This window comes from Myodes glareolus, chromosome 19, assembly GCF_982192425.1.
Source record: "Myodes glareolus chromosome 19, mMyoGla1.1, whole genome shotgun sequence".
Lineage (NCBI taxonomy): Eukaryota > Metazoa > Chordata > Mammalia > Rodentia > Cricetidae > Myodes > Myodes glareolus.
The window spans coordinates 41,994,251-42,007,418 of NC_142044.1; the positions used below are offsets into that span (position 1 = coordinate 41,994,251).

The window sequence follows — 13,168 nt, forward strand, 5'->3', positions numbered from 1 at the left end:
TTCTGAGTCCTGGCCCCTCTCCTGCAAACTCACAGGCTTGCTAGGGGTCAGAGTGTCTGATGGCTGTGAATTGCTCTGACAGGGCCTGCCTCTGTCAATGGCCAGCTCCAGGAATCGTCTAAGCAGGACAGGATCTGGGAGCCGTGGCAGCTGAGGTGTGAGTTACTATGCCCCTCATTGTCCTCGGGTGAGTCATGGCTGTTGTCTGATCACGGTTCCTCCTCAGGCACGGAAGGCGTTAGGAGAGATGCTGCCTGTGAAGTTTGCTTGGGGCGGATGCTCATCAAAGTGAACCCCTCCCTCCCAGGGCCTCTGAACCCACCAGCCCTTGTTAGGCCCAAATGGGAAGCCAGGATGGCTGAAATGAGTCACAGTTACAGCTGGGCCCTTTTATGTCCAGAAACTGCGATTAGCCTGCAACCCTTCAGGTTAGCAGCTGGGATTCCCAGGGCTGGGGCAGGGGTATGAGGAGAAACAGTCTCCTGCTGCTTGGCATGATGCTGAGGCTATGCCTGTGATCTGCTTATAGGGTGCTTGGCTCAATCATTCATTTCCAGTCAATCTGTCAGTCAATCAACAAATGCCCAGCTGAGCCCTCAGGTACTAGTTAATTAGCAAAGTGAATGGAGCTGGTTCCCGGGCCAGGGGCTTGCTGCCTGGGAGGAGCACATGGAAGGAACGTGCGTGCCACACGGAGGGACAGCGGGGATCAGAGTGTCGGGGTCCAACCTTGACGGGTCACATGTTCCAGGGTAGGGGGGATTAGAAATTTCGGGCAGAAGAAACAGAGATATGAAAGGAAAAGACACAGAATAGAATCAGGAGGACAAGCCAGTGAATACTGAATCTACCCGTCTTTCTTTCTTTCTTTCTTTCTTTCTTTCTCTCTCTCTCTCTCTCTCTCTCTCTCTCTCTCTCTCTCTCTCTCTCTCTTTCTTTCATTTTTGTTTTTTGAGTCAGGGTTTCCCTGTAGCTTTGGATCCTGTCCTGGAACTACGTAGACCAGGCTGGCCTCGAACTCACAGAGATCCGCCTGCCTCTGCCTCCCGAGTGCTGGGATTAAAGGCCTGGTTTATTTCTTATGATCCTTAAATACCCCAATCCAAGGGAAGGGAAGAAAGCAAAGGACTTTCTTTTTTTTGTCTTTCAAAACAGGTTTTCTCTGTGTAGTTTTGGTACCTATCCTGTAACTCGCTCTTATAGACCAGGCTGGCCTCAAACTCACAGAGACCAGCCTGCCTCTGCCTCCCAAGTGTTGGGATTAAAGGCACGCGCCACCTCCGCCTGGCTGCAAAAGACTTTTTTTTTTATAACATCAGTACAAGGAACAATAAAGTGATTACCTTCTTAATACCAAAAACACCAAGTAACCACACCCTAGGTCAAGATTTCCTGTTAGTAGCCACACCTTAAGTCAAACCTCTTGTCAATGACCTTGAAGGAACAATAGGCCGGAACTCTCTGACCTTTAGTCAAGGTGGAAGGGATCCTCTTCTGTGGGCTCCCACATCACAGCAGGTGTCTAACTCTGGGACCTCTGCATCTGGGAGGGGCTCCTAGAGATGGCAGGTGGTAGGTAGCTGAGCCTAAAGGTTGCACGGAAAGGATCTACCATTGGAGAGGGCATGGGATAGGGAGGGGAAGGGAGGGGGGAGCAGTAGGGACAGGCAGGGCATGGCTGGGCCCCATGAGAGCTGCAGTGACTGCCTGTTGGGGTCAAGGGCTGGAAGGGAGTGAGGGCAGGCAAGGGGCTCCTGCGCCAAGAGTCAACCCAAAGGCGATGGAGGGCAGAGCAGGGCTTCGTGAGAAGAAATAGCACGGACATCATTGCTTTGAAAATCCAGTGTGCGCAAGCCTGACACCTGAGTGCAATTCCAGGAACCCACAGTAGGAGAGAATCAACTCCATAAACTTGTCCTCTAACCTACGCGCACACCACCCATACACGCATGCACGCAGACATTCATGCATGCACACCATGGCATGCATGCACCACCAGTACATACAAACTCGCTCCACTTCCCTGCCAGGGCGCCCTCATGACCCCGAGGCTGACTGAGGACTGTGCTTTCCTATGCAGAGAGGGCCAGTCGCAGTCATCCTGCCTGGACAGAGATCTGAATTCACAGCTTTACCACTGAGCGTGTGCCACGTCAGCATTGTAAACTCAAAGCACCCCAAGTTCAGTCATCACAATTAAGGACCATTTGACTTTGTGCCTAATGTGCCTTTGTGCAGTCATTGGCACCAACGTTAGTGGAGCCCCAGGAATCCCTGAAGAGTGATTCATGGGGATCTGCCCGGATGGAAGGGCGGGTCTGGAGTCTCCGAGGCGGCTTGGCTTTAAAGCTGACCTCCTGGGGCTGACTCAGGAGGTCAGGCCACAGCCCCTACTGATGTGATGGGCCACGGGTACCTGTCATAACAACTCATGTTTGCCTTGTGTTTTATGAGCACCAGGCACTCTCCTCAGCAGGTCCTGCCTGTCATTAGCTGTCTTCGCCTTCACAACACTTAACAAGGTGGCCACTATTGTACAGTTTGAGGAAACAGGTTCGGAGAAGCTGTGTATGACTTGCCCAGGGTTGCAGAGCTGGGAACATGAACAAGACGGAGGGCTGTTTCTCAGATCTCCCAGAGCATCTATGCTGGGTGAGGGGAGAGATTGAAGGGTAGTAAGTATGCCCAGGAGGAGTGGAACCTGCTTCCTGAGGGAATATTGCTATTGAACTTCGGCTGTCACAGTCTGTGCCCTAGGCCGGGTTCAGACACCCATCTTCAATAAAACAGTTAAAAGAGCCAAATGAATAGTGGAAAACAGAAAAAGCTTTGCTTAATGTGGCCTCAATGGGAAGAGGAGCAAACCCATTTTCTGGGTACTGAAGTGAGATAAGTTGACATAGAGGGCCAAGGATTTGCATATTTAGGCAGTCCTAGGGTGGCCCCTCCACACTGACACATAGCTGTCTGACCTCCCTTCCGTAAGCAGCTCTGGCAAGATGTTAGAGTTGAAATCCCGCTCGCTAGGCCTTCCTCCTCCTAGCATGAGATTCCTGGGGAAGTCCCCATTTCTCTGGGGTCTGTGGTTTCAACAGTCTGAGAGTCAGATTAGGAGACACAGTGTCTCTTTAGAACATCTTCATTTCATGAGTTCGAGGCCAGCCTGGTCTACAGAGCTAGTTCCAGGACAGCTAAGGGTGTTACACAGAGAAACTGTCTTGAAAAAAATGAAAAACAAAAACAAAACACCACACTTCATTTCTGCCAGGCCACGTGCAACATTCTTCCTTCCATGCAGGTCCCCAGAGCCAAGAGTGGGGTCACAGAGTCTCCTTGGCCAGCCTCTGGTAATAGGAAGTGTCGTTGCAGCTGGGGGCGGGGGGGTGTGAGGCTTGGCAAGAACCTCCAGGAATCAATGAGAATGTAGGGAACCGGGGACATTGAGGGGCAGGCGGGATCAGAGTAGTGCTGATCAACCCTCCTTCCCCACCTCACAGGCCCTGGGAAGTTCAGCATCCTCTGTGGCCTTTTGGTCCCAGCACTGCTGGCCACTTGTTCCCCACTGCAGGGCACCCATGTGTCCCCCTTACCTGTGCCCTTGACTGCCCCTGGGATCTACTGTACCTGGCACCTCTCTCTGTCCACTTCCTTGGCTAGGGTCTTAAGTAGCTTAACAGTACTCCAGGCTCCGCCCGAGCCAGGAAGTTTCTGCACCCCAGAAGCTCCCCAAGTCCTACAGCCCGTTCAGGACAGGGCCCCACTCTCCCCGCTGCAGTCTGCTGCCCCTCCCCTCCGCAGACTGAGCTCCAGGCTGTAGCAGCAACACATTTCTGGAATGAGAATCTCCCTAGACTCAAACACCATGCTCAGAGGCAGACCCATTTCCAACCCCTGGCTAATGCCTGCTCAGCTCCAGCATCTCTTCCTCCAGGAAGCCTCCCCTGATCTCCCCATCTGGGTCTGTGCTGATTGTGGCTTCTTGGAAGAGCTGCCTGCCTCCAACTTCCCAACCTCCTTCATAGGCCAAGGCAGCCCCAGGAAGAGCAGCTGGCTCCTCGGGCTTCATCCAGAAGCTGCTCCCAGGACAAGGAGGAGCTAATAAGGCACAGATTAGATGCAAGATCCACTCCGTGTCGACCTTGGGATGGAGGTTCCCCATCTGAGTTTCTGAGAACGGGCTAGAGACTGGTCAGTGGCTGGATGTTGAGAAGCCAAGGACAAGTGGCTAAGGTCAGCACAAACACAGAGGAGCTGAGGGCAGACCCCGAAGAGGACCCTACAGAGGATCCCATCTCAGAGGAACAGGAGGCTGGGAAGAGAGCTGGCCTGAAGAGCCACCTTGGCTGATCAGGCCCTGCTACTACCCTTGAGCCTGGGCTGGCCCTGATTTGTTTTTGACCGACAAGAAGTGACATCATAGCATTTCCAAACGCTGCTCATAAGTAGCATGGATTCCACAGCCCTTTCTAAAGGAGTCAGCCATCCGGGAGGTAGCCCACAGTCCCGAGACCACTGTGTAACCAGGAAGTAGAGGGAGAGCCACAGTGAAGCAGGCATTCTGCTAAGGTGAAGCACATATGAAGGGAGAGGCTATGATGGACACCCACGGGGAACCTCGGGTGGCCTGCACTCTGGCCACCTGATGTAGCTAAGGAAGGACACAAGAGACTGGCCCAGGTCTCCCGTAAGTCCAGGAGAGTGATCAGAACATTGCCATTCTCAGCTGTCAAGTTACAAAGGCACAGATACCTGAAGGTTAGTAGTTTAACACCCACACCCTCCTGGGATGAGCATTATTGCCCCATTTAACAGATGAAGAAACTAAGCCCAGAAGCTGAGATGACTTCAGGAGGCAGTAGTGAAGTGAGTCAGTGAGGCTGGTCCAGGTTGTTTCTAGAGAAATGGCTTGATGCCTGAGGCCATAACCAGACTGAACAGCCAGTCGTCTGTGCTTCAGGCCGAATGTCCAATGACTGAGAGGGCTGAGCTCTTCTCCCACGTGACGTGGCTAACCTGATACCTGCTGGAAACCTGGTTTGTTTCTTTAAAAGCCAGTTTATGGGGCTGGAGACATTGCTCAGAGCATCGGCTGCTCTCCCTAGGTTTGACTGCCAGCATCCGCAGGGCAGCTAACCACTGTCTGTTACTCCAGTCCCAGGGGATCCGATTCCCTCTTCTGTGAGGACCAGGCACCGCATGGTGCACAGGCATACATGCAGGCAAAACACTCATACACGTAAAATTAAAAAATATTTTTTAAAAGCTTACCAACTAAGATTTGTATATCGTAAAATGCACAGACCTAAGTGTGCAGTGTGGTACCTTTTACGTGGGTATAAACCCTGTTACCACTACCCAGACTGAATCAGAACACACCTGCCACCCCACAGATCCCTGTGCCTACTGCTGGGCAGTGTCTCTTCTTCCTCCACTCAGGGCACCACCGTTTTGCTACTTTTGAACTTCATGTGAATGAGCTCTTATAGCATGTGATCTTCATGGCCTCTGCTTAACCATTAAGTCGGGAAGACTCACCCATGTATGAATGTATGTAGCAGTTATGGCTTATTGCCGCACTTTATCATCATGTACAAATAGACCACAATTGTTCTTCTGGGGGATGGGAAATTGGGTCACAAGTAGTCCAGGCTGTCCTGGAGCTTGAGATATAGCTGAGGGTGACTTTGAATTTCTGCTCTTCCTGCCTCCATAACCCAAGTGCCGGTATCTAATAGATGTGTACCACCACCACCTTGGCTTACGTAGAGCTATGGACTGAACCCAGGGCTTCATCTTTGCTGGGATGGCACTCTACCAACTAAGTCACATTCCTAGCCACTTACGCTACCATGGAGAGACAGCTGAGGTTTGAACGACCTTAAACACCACTGTCTAGTTGTGCAGTGGGCTGACCCTTGATGTTCCCAGTGCCTCTACGGGGAGGGAGGCGCTGAATCGGAGGGAAGAAGAAAGTTTATCCCAGGAAGAAACTGCCCCAAAGCTGCCACGGTGTGCCAAGTATGCTCCTGTTAGCAGAGCGTGACAATCCTTGGTGTCCCTGTCTTGGCTACCTGACACTTGGTACTGTTGGGTCTTTTGAGCTATTCTAGAGTTGCGGAGTGAAGACTTTGTTTGCCATGACTACTGTGGAGTGCCTGGTGACTTGTGACCCTAACTCAGGGGCAAGGGCTTTCAAGAAAGGCAGTGAGGATGATGAGAGTGGGTTTGGACTCTCAACCCTGTGTGTGAATCAGAGCAGCCAGTCACTGACAGCCAGCATCTCTGCATGAGAGAACAGGAATAATAGAAGCCCTTGCAGAATCACACTTCACAGACCTCCCTTGCATCTCATCGGTGGAACTGCCTGCCATCCGTGGATTCTTGAGCCAATCACAGAGAAGGATATAGACAGACACAGAGATACTCTTTGATAATGGTTCTCAACCTTCCTAATGCTGTGACCCTTTACTACAGTTCCTTATGTTGTGGTGACCCCAACCACAAAGTTATTTTTATTGCTACTGTTTTTATTTGTAACTGTAATTTTGCTGCTGTTATGAATCATAATGTAAATATCTGATATGCAGGATGTCTAATGTGCAATTCCTGTCGAGGGCTGTTTGACGAACTCCACCCAGAAGGATTGTGACCCACAGGTTGAGAATCATCGCTCTATGAGGGTCCCTGGGGGCTGTGTCCTTCCCAAAACACACCAGGATGTTCAAAGGGCAATTCTTCCTGCTGATGGCTCTGTTTGGAATACCCTTCTTGAATTTTCCATCTGGGAAAACTGATCCTGGAGCTGTTCTCAAACCAGCATCATGTCAAGCCAGTGTCTCCTGTGGGATCCCAGGCTCCTGGGACACAACCCAACATGATTTCCGGATCTTGGAAAAGTGACCATGGGTACAGACTACCATGAGAGTCACATTCACTGTTCCCACTCCACCTCTGTCCGGGGCTGGGGAACCTCTGGGTAGAACCCCCAGCCCAGTGCAGGGAATGATAGAAAACACCCATTTTCTGGAGCAGCAAACTGAGCCTCGGGAGAGGATGTGGGTCAGCACAATCTCGGCACCTGCCCTCTTTTTGCAACTCCACAGCTTCTCAAATCATGAGATGATAAGTAAGCCTGAAATGAGCTGTAGGTGATCCACCAGCGAACCTGAAATGAGCCATTGGTGACCCACCAGCAAACCTGAAATGAGCCATTAGTGACCCACCAGCGAACCTGAAATGAGCCGTTGGTGACCCACCAGCGAGCCAGGTTAGAGAGCAACTTCTGTTGTTGTCAGGGTAGAGACTGGTACCCCTACCGCTGCTGGCTTAGCGCCCCTCAAACCACTCAAATGTCCAAGGCCCAGGGGATGAACTGGACTCAGCTCCATCCTCAGAAACCCACAGACCCCTGCTTCAGGTAAGGTGGAATACAGAAGCCATTCAGAACCTGGTTGTTACTTCCTACCCTGCCCAACCATCCACAAAGCCAGAGTTGCTGGAAGGTTTTATTAAGTTAGGGTGACTCATGGAACAGGAGAGATACGTCTTCATGGGTAGCGCTAGTAGGCCACACCCAGCGCCCCTCAGAGGAGTGGAGCTATGGAGACAGCTACGGCTCCTCTCTCTGTCCATTGGTTCCCCAGTCCAGAGGCCAGGGTGTGGACCTGGCCAGGGCAGAAGTAGTTAGCAGAGGTAGGGCAGGAAGAGAGGGCTGCTCCCGGCCTTTTCCGTCTGGGCAACTCACCCTGGCCCTGCTTGGGCCTTGCAAGATGCCCAGGGTAGGAAGGAGGCCCAAGCAGGGGACTGGGGGGGGACAGGAGCCAGTGCTAGAGGCACATGCCACCAAGAGATGCCTTTTAAAAAAGTTTAAAGTGTTTTAGAAAAAAAAAAGGCAAAAGTTCTATATAAAAATCTCTTCACATATAAAATCCTGAAGAAGGTGCAAGGTAAGACCCAGTGCGAGGGACGAGCTCAGATCCGCAGTATGTGTGTGTACGTGTGTGTGTGTGCATGTGTATGTGTGTGTGTGTGTGTGTGCACGTGTGTGTGTGCATGTGTGGCAGGTGTGAGTGCACATGTGACTCAGAGTGGGGAGAAAGCTTGGCTTCTGACTTCTGTAGAGGAGGAGGGTGGCTGGTCCCCTGGGACGGGGGGGGGTTCTCAGCTGAGCTGAACCACAGGGACCTGGAAGGCAAGAGTGATTACTGAGCACTGGGAGCACAGGCCTCAGGCTCTGACCTACCAGTGTGGGCCAAGTCAAAGTACAGGCAAAACTGCCCCTGGTTGCTGGCCCTGAAGCTGGGCCACCACTTTTCTAGACTGCTCTGCACATGGCCTGGGGTGGCCTGACTGATGAGCCTTAGGAAGTCTAGTCTGGTCAGGATGAAGAGGCAGACAGGCCATGTCATGTCATGGCATATCACACATCATATATCGTATCTTATAAAATCTATCACATTGCAGCATTTTAAGCCCTCTGGAGGAGGGCATTTCTAGGGCTCTATGGTCAGCGCTGGTTGTAGTGCGGAGCTCAGGGGCTAGGATAAGACTGAACGCACCCAGGGTCCCCACTAGCCCGTGGAAAGGCAGACTATGAGGGTGGTGACCATGACAGTGGGTAAGATGCAGGGCTGTGGGGTCCTGACCCAGCCATGTGCCATCACCTGGGGACAAACATGCACAGGTTGACATAGCAGACTCTGAACTTTGTAGCCAGTACCACAATGTGCCACTTTCAGAAAGAGGAATGGGCCAGGGAAAGGAAATGCTGGCCCATTAAGCTGCATGTAAGTGACCACGCATTTGCACTGCAGGTCCCTACCCACCTCTACTCAGCCAAGCTGTTTCTCACAGCCTCCTTCTCCTGCAGGGCAGCCATGGCCAGGCGCAAGTGCTCCTTCAGCTGCTCGATCTCACGCTCCGAGCGTGTCTTGATGTGGTTCAGCTCCACGTACACATCCTGGTACTTCCCCGTGAAGCGCTTGTCCTAGGGCCACCAAGCAAGCACTGAGAGTTGGAGCCACAGATCCTGAGCCCTGCCACACACCCACCTTGCCCCCTGCTGGTAGCACAGAAGGCCAGGTTCCCCCAGTGATGGGGACTTCATTGTCCTTCCTTGTTCCATTAGAAGGGTGGCAGTTAGAGCCCCAGGAGTGGCAGGATGAGCTCCAGGAGGGCGTGGCCAGGGGTTCTGGTCTTTCAGTGACTTTTCTCTGCCGATTCTCCAAGCACAGCCAGGGCGCTGCTGGCTCATAGGTACATCTGTGACTCGATGAGGGCAGGAATGAGCCAATGGCTGTACAGAACTGGGTGGACATCCCAATTTCTAGCAACACTTGGAGTGAACCCACAGGCAGGCTGGGGTAGTGACCTGTTCTGTTTATTCCTGGCACTCAGCAGGTGTTCAATAATAAAAAAGTCAAACAACCCTGAATGCCTGAAAGTGTGTGACTTTGAGTGAGTCACAGCCGTCTCTCTTCTCCTGCTAGTCTGTAATGGGATGGTGAGACCTATGTGGCAGGCCCAAGGGGAGGATAAGGCCCAGAGTGGATGGTGCGGGCAGGTACCTGGAGCACCCCTGACCCCCACTGCCGCTGCCTACCTTGTGCATCACCTGGAGCTCATCCCGGAGGCACTGCACCTCCTTTTTCAGGTACTGGAGTTCATTCTCCTTGACTCGCAGCAGCACCTAGGGACACATGTGCTGGGTTGAGCCAGGGCCCTTGGCCAAGGCGACCAGATCCACATCGCCCTGCAGCCTGGCTCCTCGGTGACTCAAGGTTCCCTGTGCAGCCTGCACCCCACTGAGAGCCCCTGCATCCTACAGCCTACTGCCCCAGGAGGTCCTGTGCCTCTGCTGTCCTTTTCCTCACCCTTACCCACCCTGTGCATGTTGTGAGTGTGACTCTCCCTGCAACTCAGCGGCAGCTGGACACAGTGCCAGGCTCGGGTGCTAGGGTCGAGGGGGTGGACAGGAGGCTGTGTTGTGCCCGACTACGAACTGTAGCTGTGTGACTACCGCAGGGCACCCCCACTGAACTCTGAGGGGCCACGCTATTGACATGTGGGGTACATAAGCTCAGCAGGGCAGGAAAACCTTAAACGTCAGACTGGTGATCTACGGCCTGGCTCCAGACCCAGCTTTCACACCAATAGCCGTGTGACCTTCAGGAAGGTCATTAACTTCTGTTCCTCCATCGGTTTAACGCAGACAGTAACAGGGCTTGACTAATGAGCTTGACAGAAGGGAACACTCAAAGGGCTTAGACCTTCTAGGCAGAGGCAGACCTCATAGCATCAGCTCTCAACCTGTGGGTCATGACCCCTTTGAGGGATCACCTAAGACTGTCCTATGTAGCAGATATTTGCATTACAATTCCTAACAGTAGCAAAATTAAAGTTATGAAGTAGCAACGAAAATAATTTTATGGTTGGGGTTCCCACAACATGAGGTACTGTTTTGGTTTTGTTTTGTTTTTTCAAGACATTATTTCTCTGACTGCTCTGGAACTCAATTAACCACCAAGCCCAGAATGAGGAGCTGTGTTAAAGGGTCACAGCAGTAGGAAGGCTGGGAACCACTGCCTTACATGTTTGCTAAGAAATGAAACAAAAAGCTGGGTGACCCTGGAATCCCTCACTTTTTCCTTTCAACTCCTCCTAGGGTGCCCTTGCCACCCTAGATTTTTTTTTTTTTTCTAATTTATTTTTGGTCTTTTGAGACAGGGTTTCTCTGCATATCTCTGGCTGTCCTGAAACTATCTTTATAGACCAGGCTGGCCTTGAATGCTGGGATTAAAGGGGCATGCGTCACCATCTTTTTTTTTTTTAAGACAGATTTTCTGTATGTAGTCCTTCACTATCCGGGAACTAGTTCTGTAGACCAGGCTGGCCTTGAACTCACAGAGACCTACCTTCCTCTGCCCTTGGAGTCCTGGGATTAGAGGTGTGCACCACTATGCCCAACATGCTAACCATTCTATATTTAAGTCACTGGGACTCACAAAAGCAGGGTGAGCATGGTCACACAGCAGGCAGATGGCAGGATCAGGTCAGAGGCTAGAATTCTGACTTAGCCTGGAAGACCCAGGGATTTTGAGTGATACCTGCAGGTGACACCCAGCCTGCTAGGGAGCTTCCACACAGGTCCCAGAGCCAGGGGTCGCCTGGCACAGGGCAGGGGAGGGGAGAGGAGGACACCCACCTCCAGCTCACAAGAGCTCCTTGCATTGCTGCGCCCGCAGCTGTTGCCCGTGCCCTGTGAGGCGATGAAGCTGCGCAGACGGTCGATCTCCTCCGACAGGTGGGCGTGTAGCTCCTGAGAGAACAGGATGGTCAGGGTGGGGACACCAGCCCCCTACTGCCTACTCACAGCCCCCCAGGGGCCAGCCTACCTGGTTGTGGCGCAGTAGCTCCTGGCCCTCTTGCTGGCAGCGCCTCAGGGTGTGCTCGCGCTCCTCCGCCTGCTGTGTCAGGGCCCCGATCTCCAGGCACTTCTGTGAGTACCTCTCAGACAGCACCTGCAGCTCCTGCTTCAGTGCCTCCATGTCCAACCTAGCCAGCGCAGGATGGGACAGAGATGGACCTTGTTGCTGTTGCTTGGCCTGGAGTCACATCTCAGCATTGTTGTTTCTAGGTACCTTGTGGTTTTGAACTCAGCCCACTGTGGCTGTGGGCTGGTAACAGTCCCTCCTCTCTCTGTGAGAGGGTGAGTTCCGGGACTACCTCTCACGCCACCATAGCCCAGGCACCTGAACTGTGCTAGGACAGGGAGGCACCCTAGCGGCCAAGGGAAACAATGCAACCCAGCTCTAGGAGACCCTAAAGGGACACAGAGGCCAGGACCTGGGCACCAACAACCCAAAGGGCCCTCAGCAAAGCCCCAGTCACATTTATCAGGGCGAGTGGTGCTCCTGGTGCAGAGGCAGACCCACCCCAGACCCTGCTGCCATCTTACTGGTGTTGCTTCCGAAGGCCATCTGGACCCTGCTGGAGACTCCGTGTTTTGCTCAGCTCCCGGCTCAGTTCTTCTTGATATGCCTTCTTCATGGCTTCAATGGCTAGGAGCAGAACAGACAGGCAAAGGACAGGTTGGAAGGGGATCCAGACAATTCCATTTGTACTGGTGCAGACAGGGCCGGAGGTGTGCAGAATGTGGCCGAAGTTGTGTCCTGAACCCAGTGGCTTTGGGTGAGTGGGTCAACCCTCTGGGTCCTGCTTGAACTGATCCTGTGGGAGGGGCTCCCCTGGGGTGACATGTCGGTATCTAACCACTGACACCTCCTACTAGCAGTCTCTGGCTAGCCTTGCACAGTGCTTCGCTCCATTCCCGTAGCCTGGAGGCCATCCATCAAGGCCTATCTGCCCTACCTGGCCTGTGGTCACTACAAAGCTGTGTAACTCTGACTTGATCCTCTGCCTCAGGACCCTTTCTGGAAGGTGCTTAACCATGGTTTCTCCTCTCCAGAGGAGACTAGAGCAAGGAGAGTAAGGCCCAAGTGCTAGTTCCTGCTGGCTGCTTCTAATGGGGAGCTCCCGAGAACCCAGCATTTTCCCATACTGCACAGGGCAGGGTTAAGTTTATCCACAATTCCAAAATGCAACACCTCTGAACACTGGGAGGCTCTCATTCCTCCTCGGTGGTCTGTTGTTCAACACAGCATCACTTCCCTCAAGTTCAAGTTCACTGTGGAAACTTTGGGGCTGGATCACTGGGTGATGCCTGCATCCTGGTGGGGAGGGGTGGTTACTCTAGGTTGCCTGCCAGTGGGTCTGCCCTAACACATGAACGTGGCCCAAGGCTTGGCAGAAATGACCATGTAGACTTGACTGCAGGGAGTACTCGGCCAGTATCGGCAGGATGCAAGCTCCAGGTCACATGACTCATTCATGACTCTACAAAGTCAGAGGGCTGCCCAGGATGTACCATGCACACACAGCAGGTATGCAGTAGACAGAGGAGGGGGATGGAATTTGTCCGTCTCGGGTGTTTCCTGTTTTTGGTTTGGGAGGAGTGAGGCTGTTTAGAGCCCAGCTTTGCAGTCAGAGTCGCTACTCTAGGCTCAAAACACAGCCCTGTCATTTCCAAGCTGGGCCATCTGGGACAAGTCACTAACCTCTCTGAGGTCCAGCTTCCCCCTCCCTGGATACCATAAACACGCAGGGAGCT

The 13,168-nt window shown here is 52.7% G+C and overlaps 1 protein-coding gene across 2 annotated transcripts in view; it reads right to left on the reverse strand.

Annotated features, from left to right (window-relative positions):
- Positions 1–7,491: 7,491 nt before the first annotated feature.
- Triobp (TRIO and F-actin binding protein) overlaps positions 7,492–13,168 on the reverse strand; it is a 58,070-nt gene continuing 52,393 nt past the window's right edge. For both annotated transcript variants that reach the window (XM_048454808.3, XM_087898995.1), the window contains 6 exons: positions 11,957–12,059; positions 11,394–11,553; positions 11,204–11,317; positions 9,602–9,688; positions 8,826–8,986; positions 7,492–8,184 (listed from right to left, as the gene is read on the reverse strand). In XM_048454808.3, the coding sequence (XP_048310765.3) occupies positions 8,828–8,986; positions 9,602–9,688; positions 11,204–11,317; positions 11,394–11,553; positions 11,957–12,059 (623 nt within the window). In that variant the 3' untranslated portion in view covers positions 7,492–8,184; positions 8,826–8,827. The remainder of the gene's footprint in view (positions 8,185–8,825; positions 8,987–9,601; positions 9,689–11,203; positions 11,318–11,393; positions 11,554–11,956; positions 12,060–13,168) is intronic.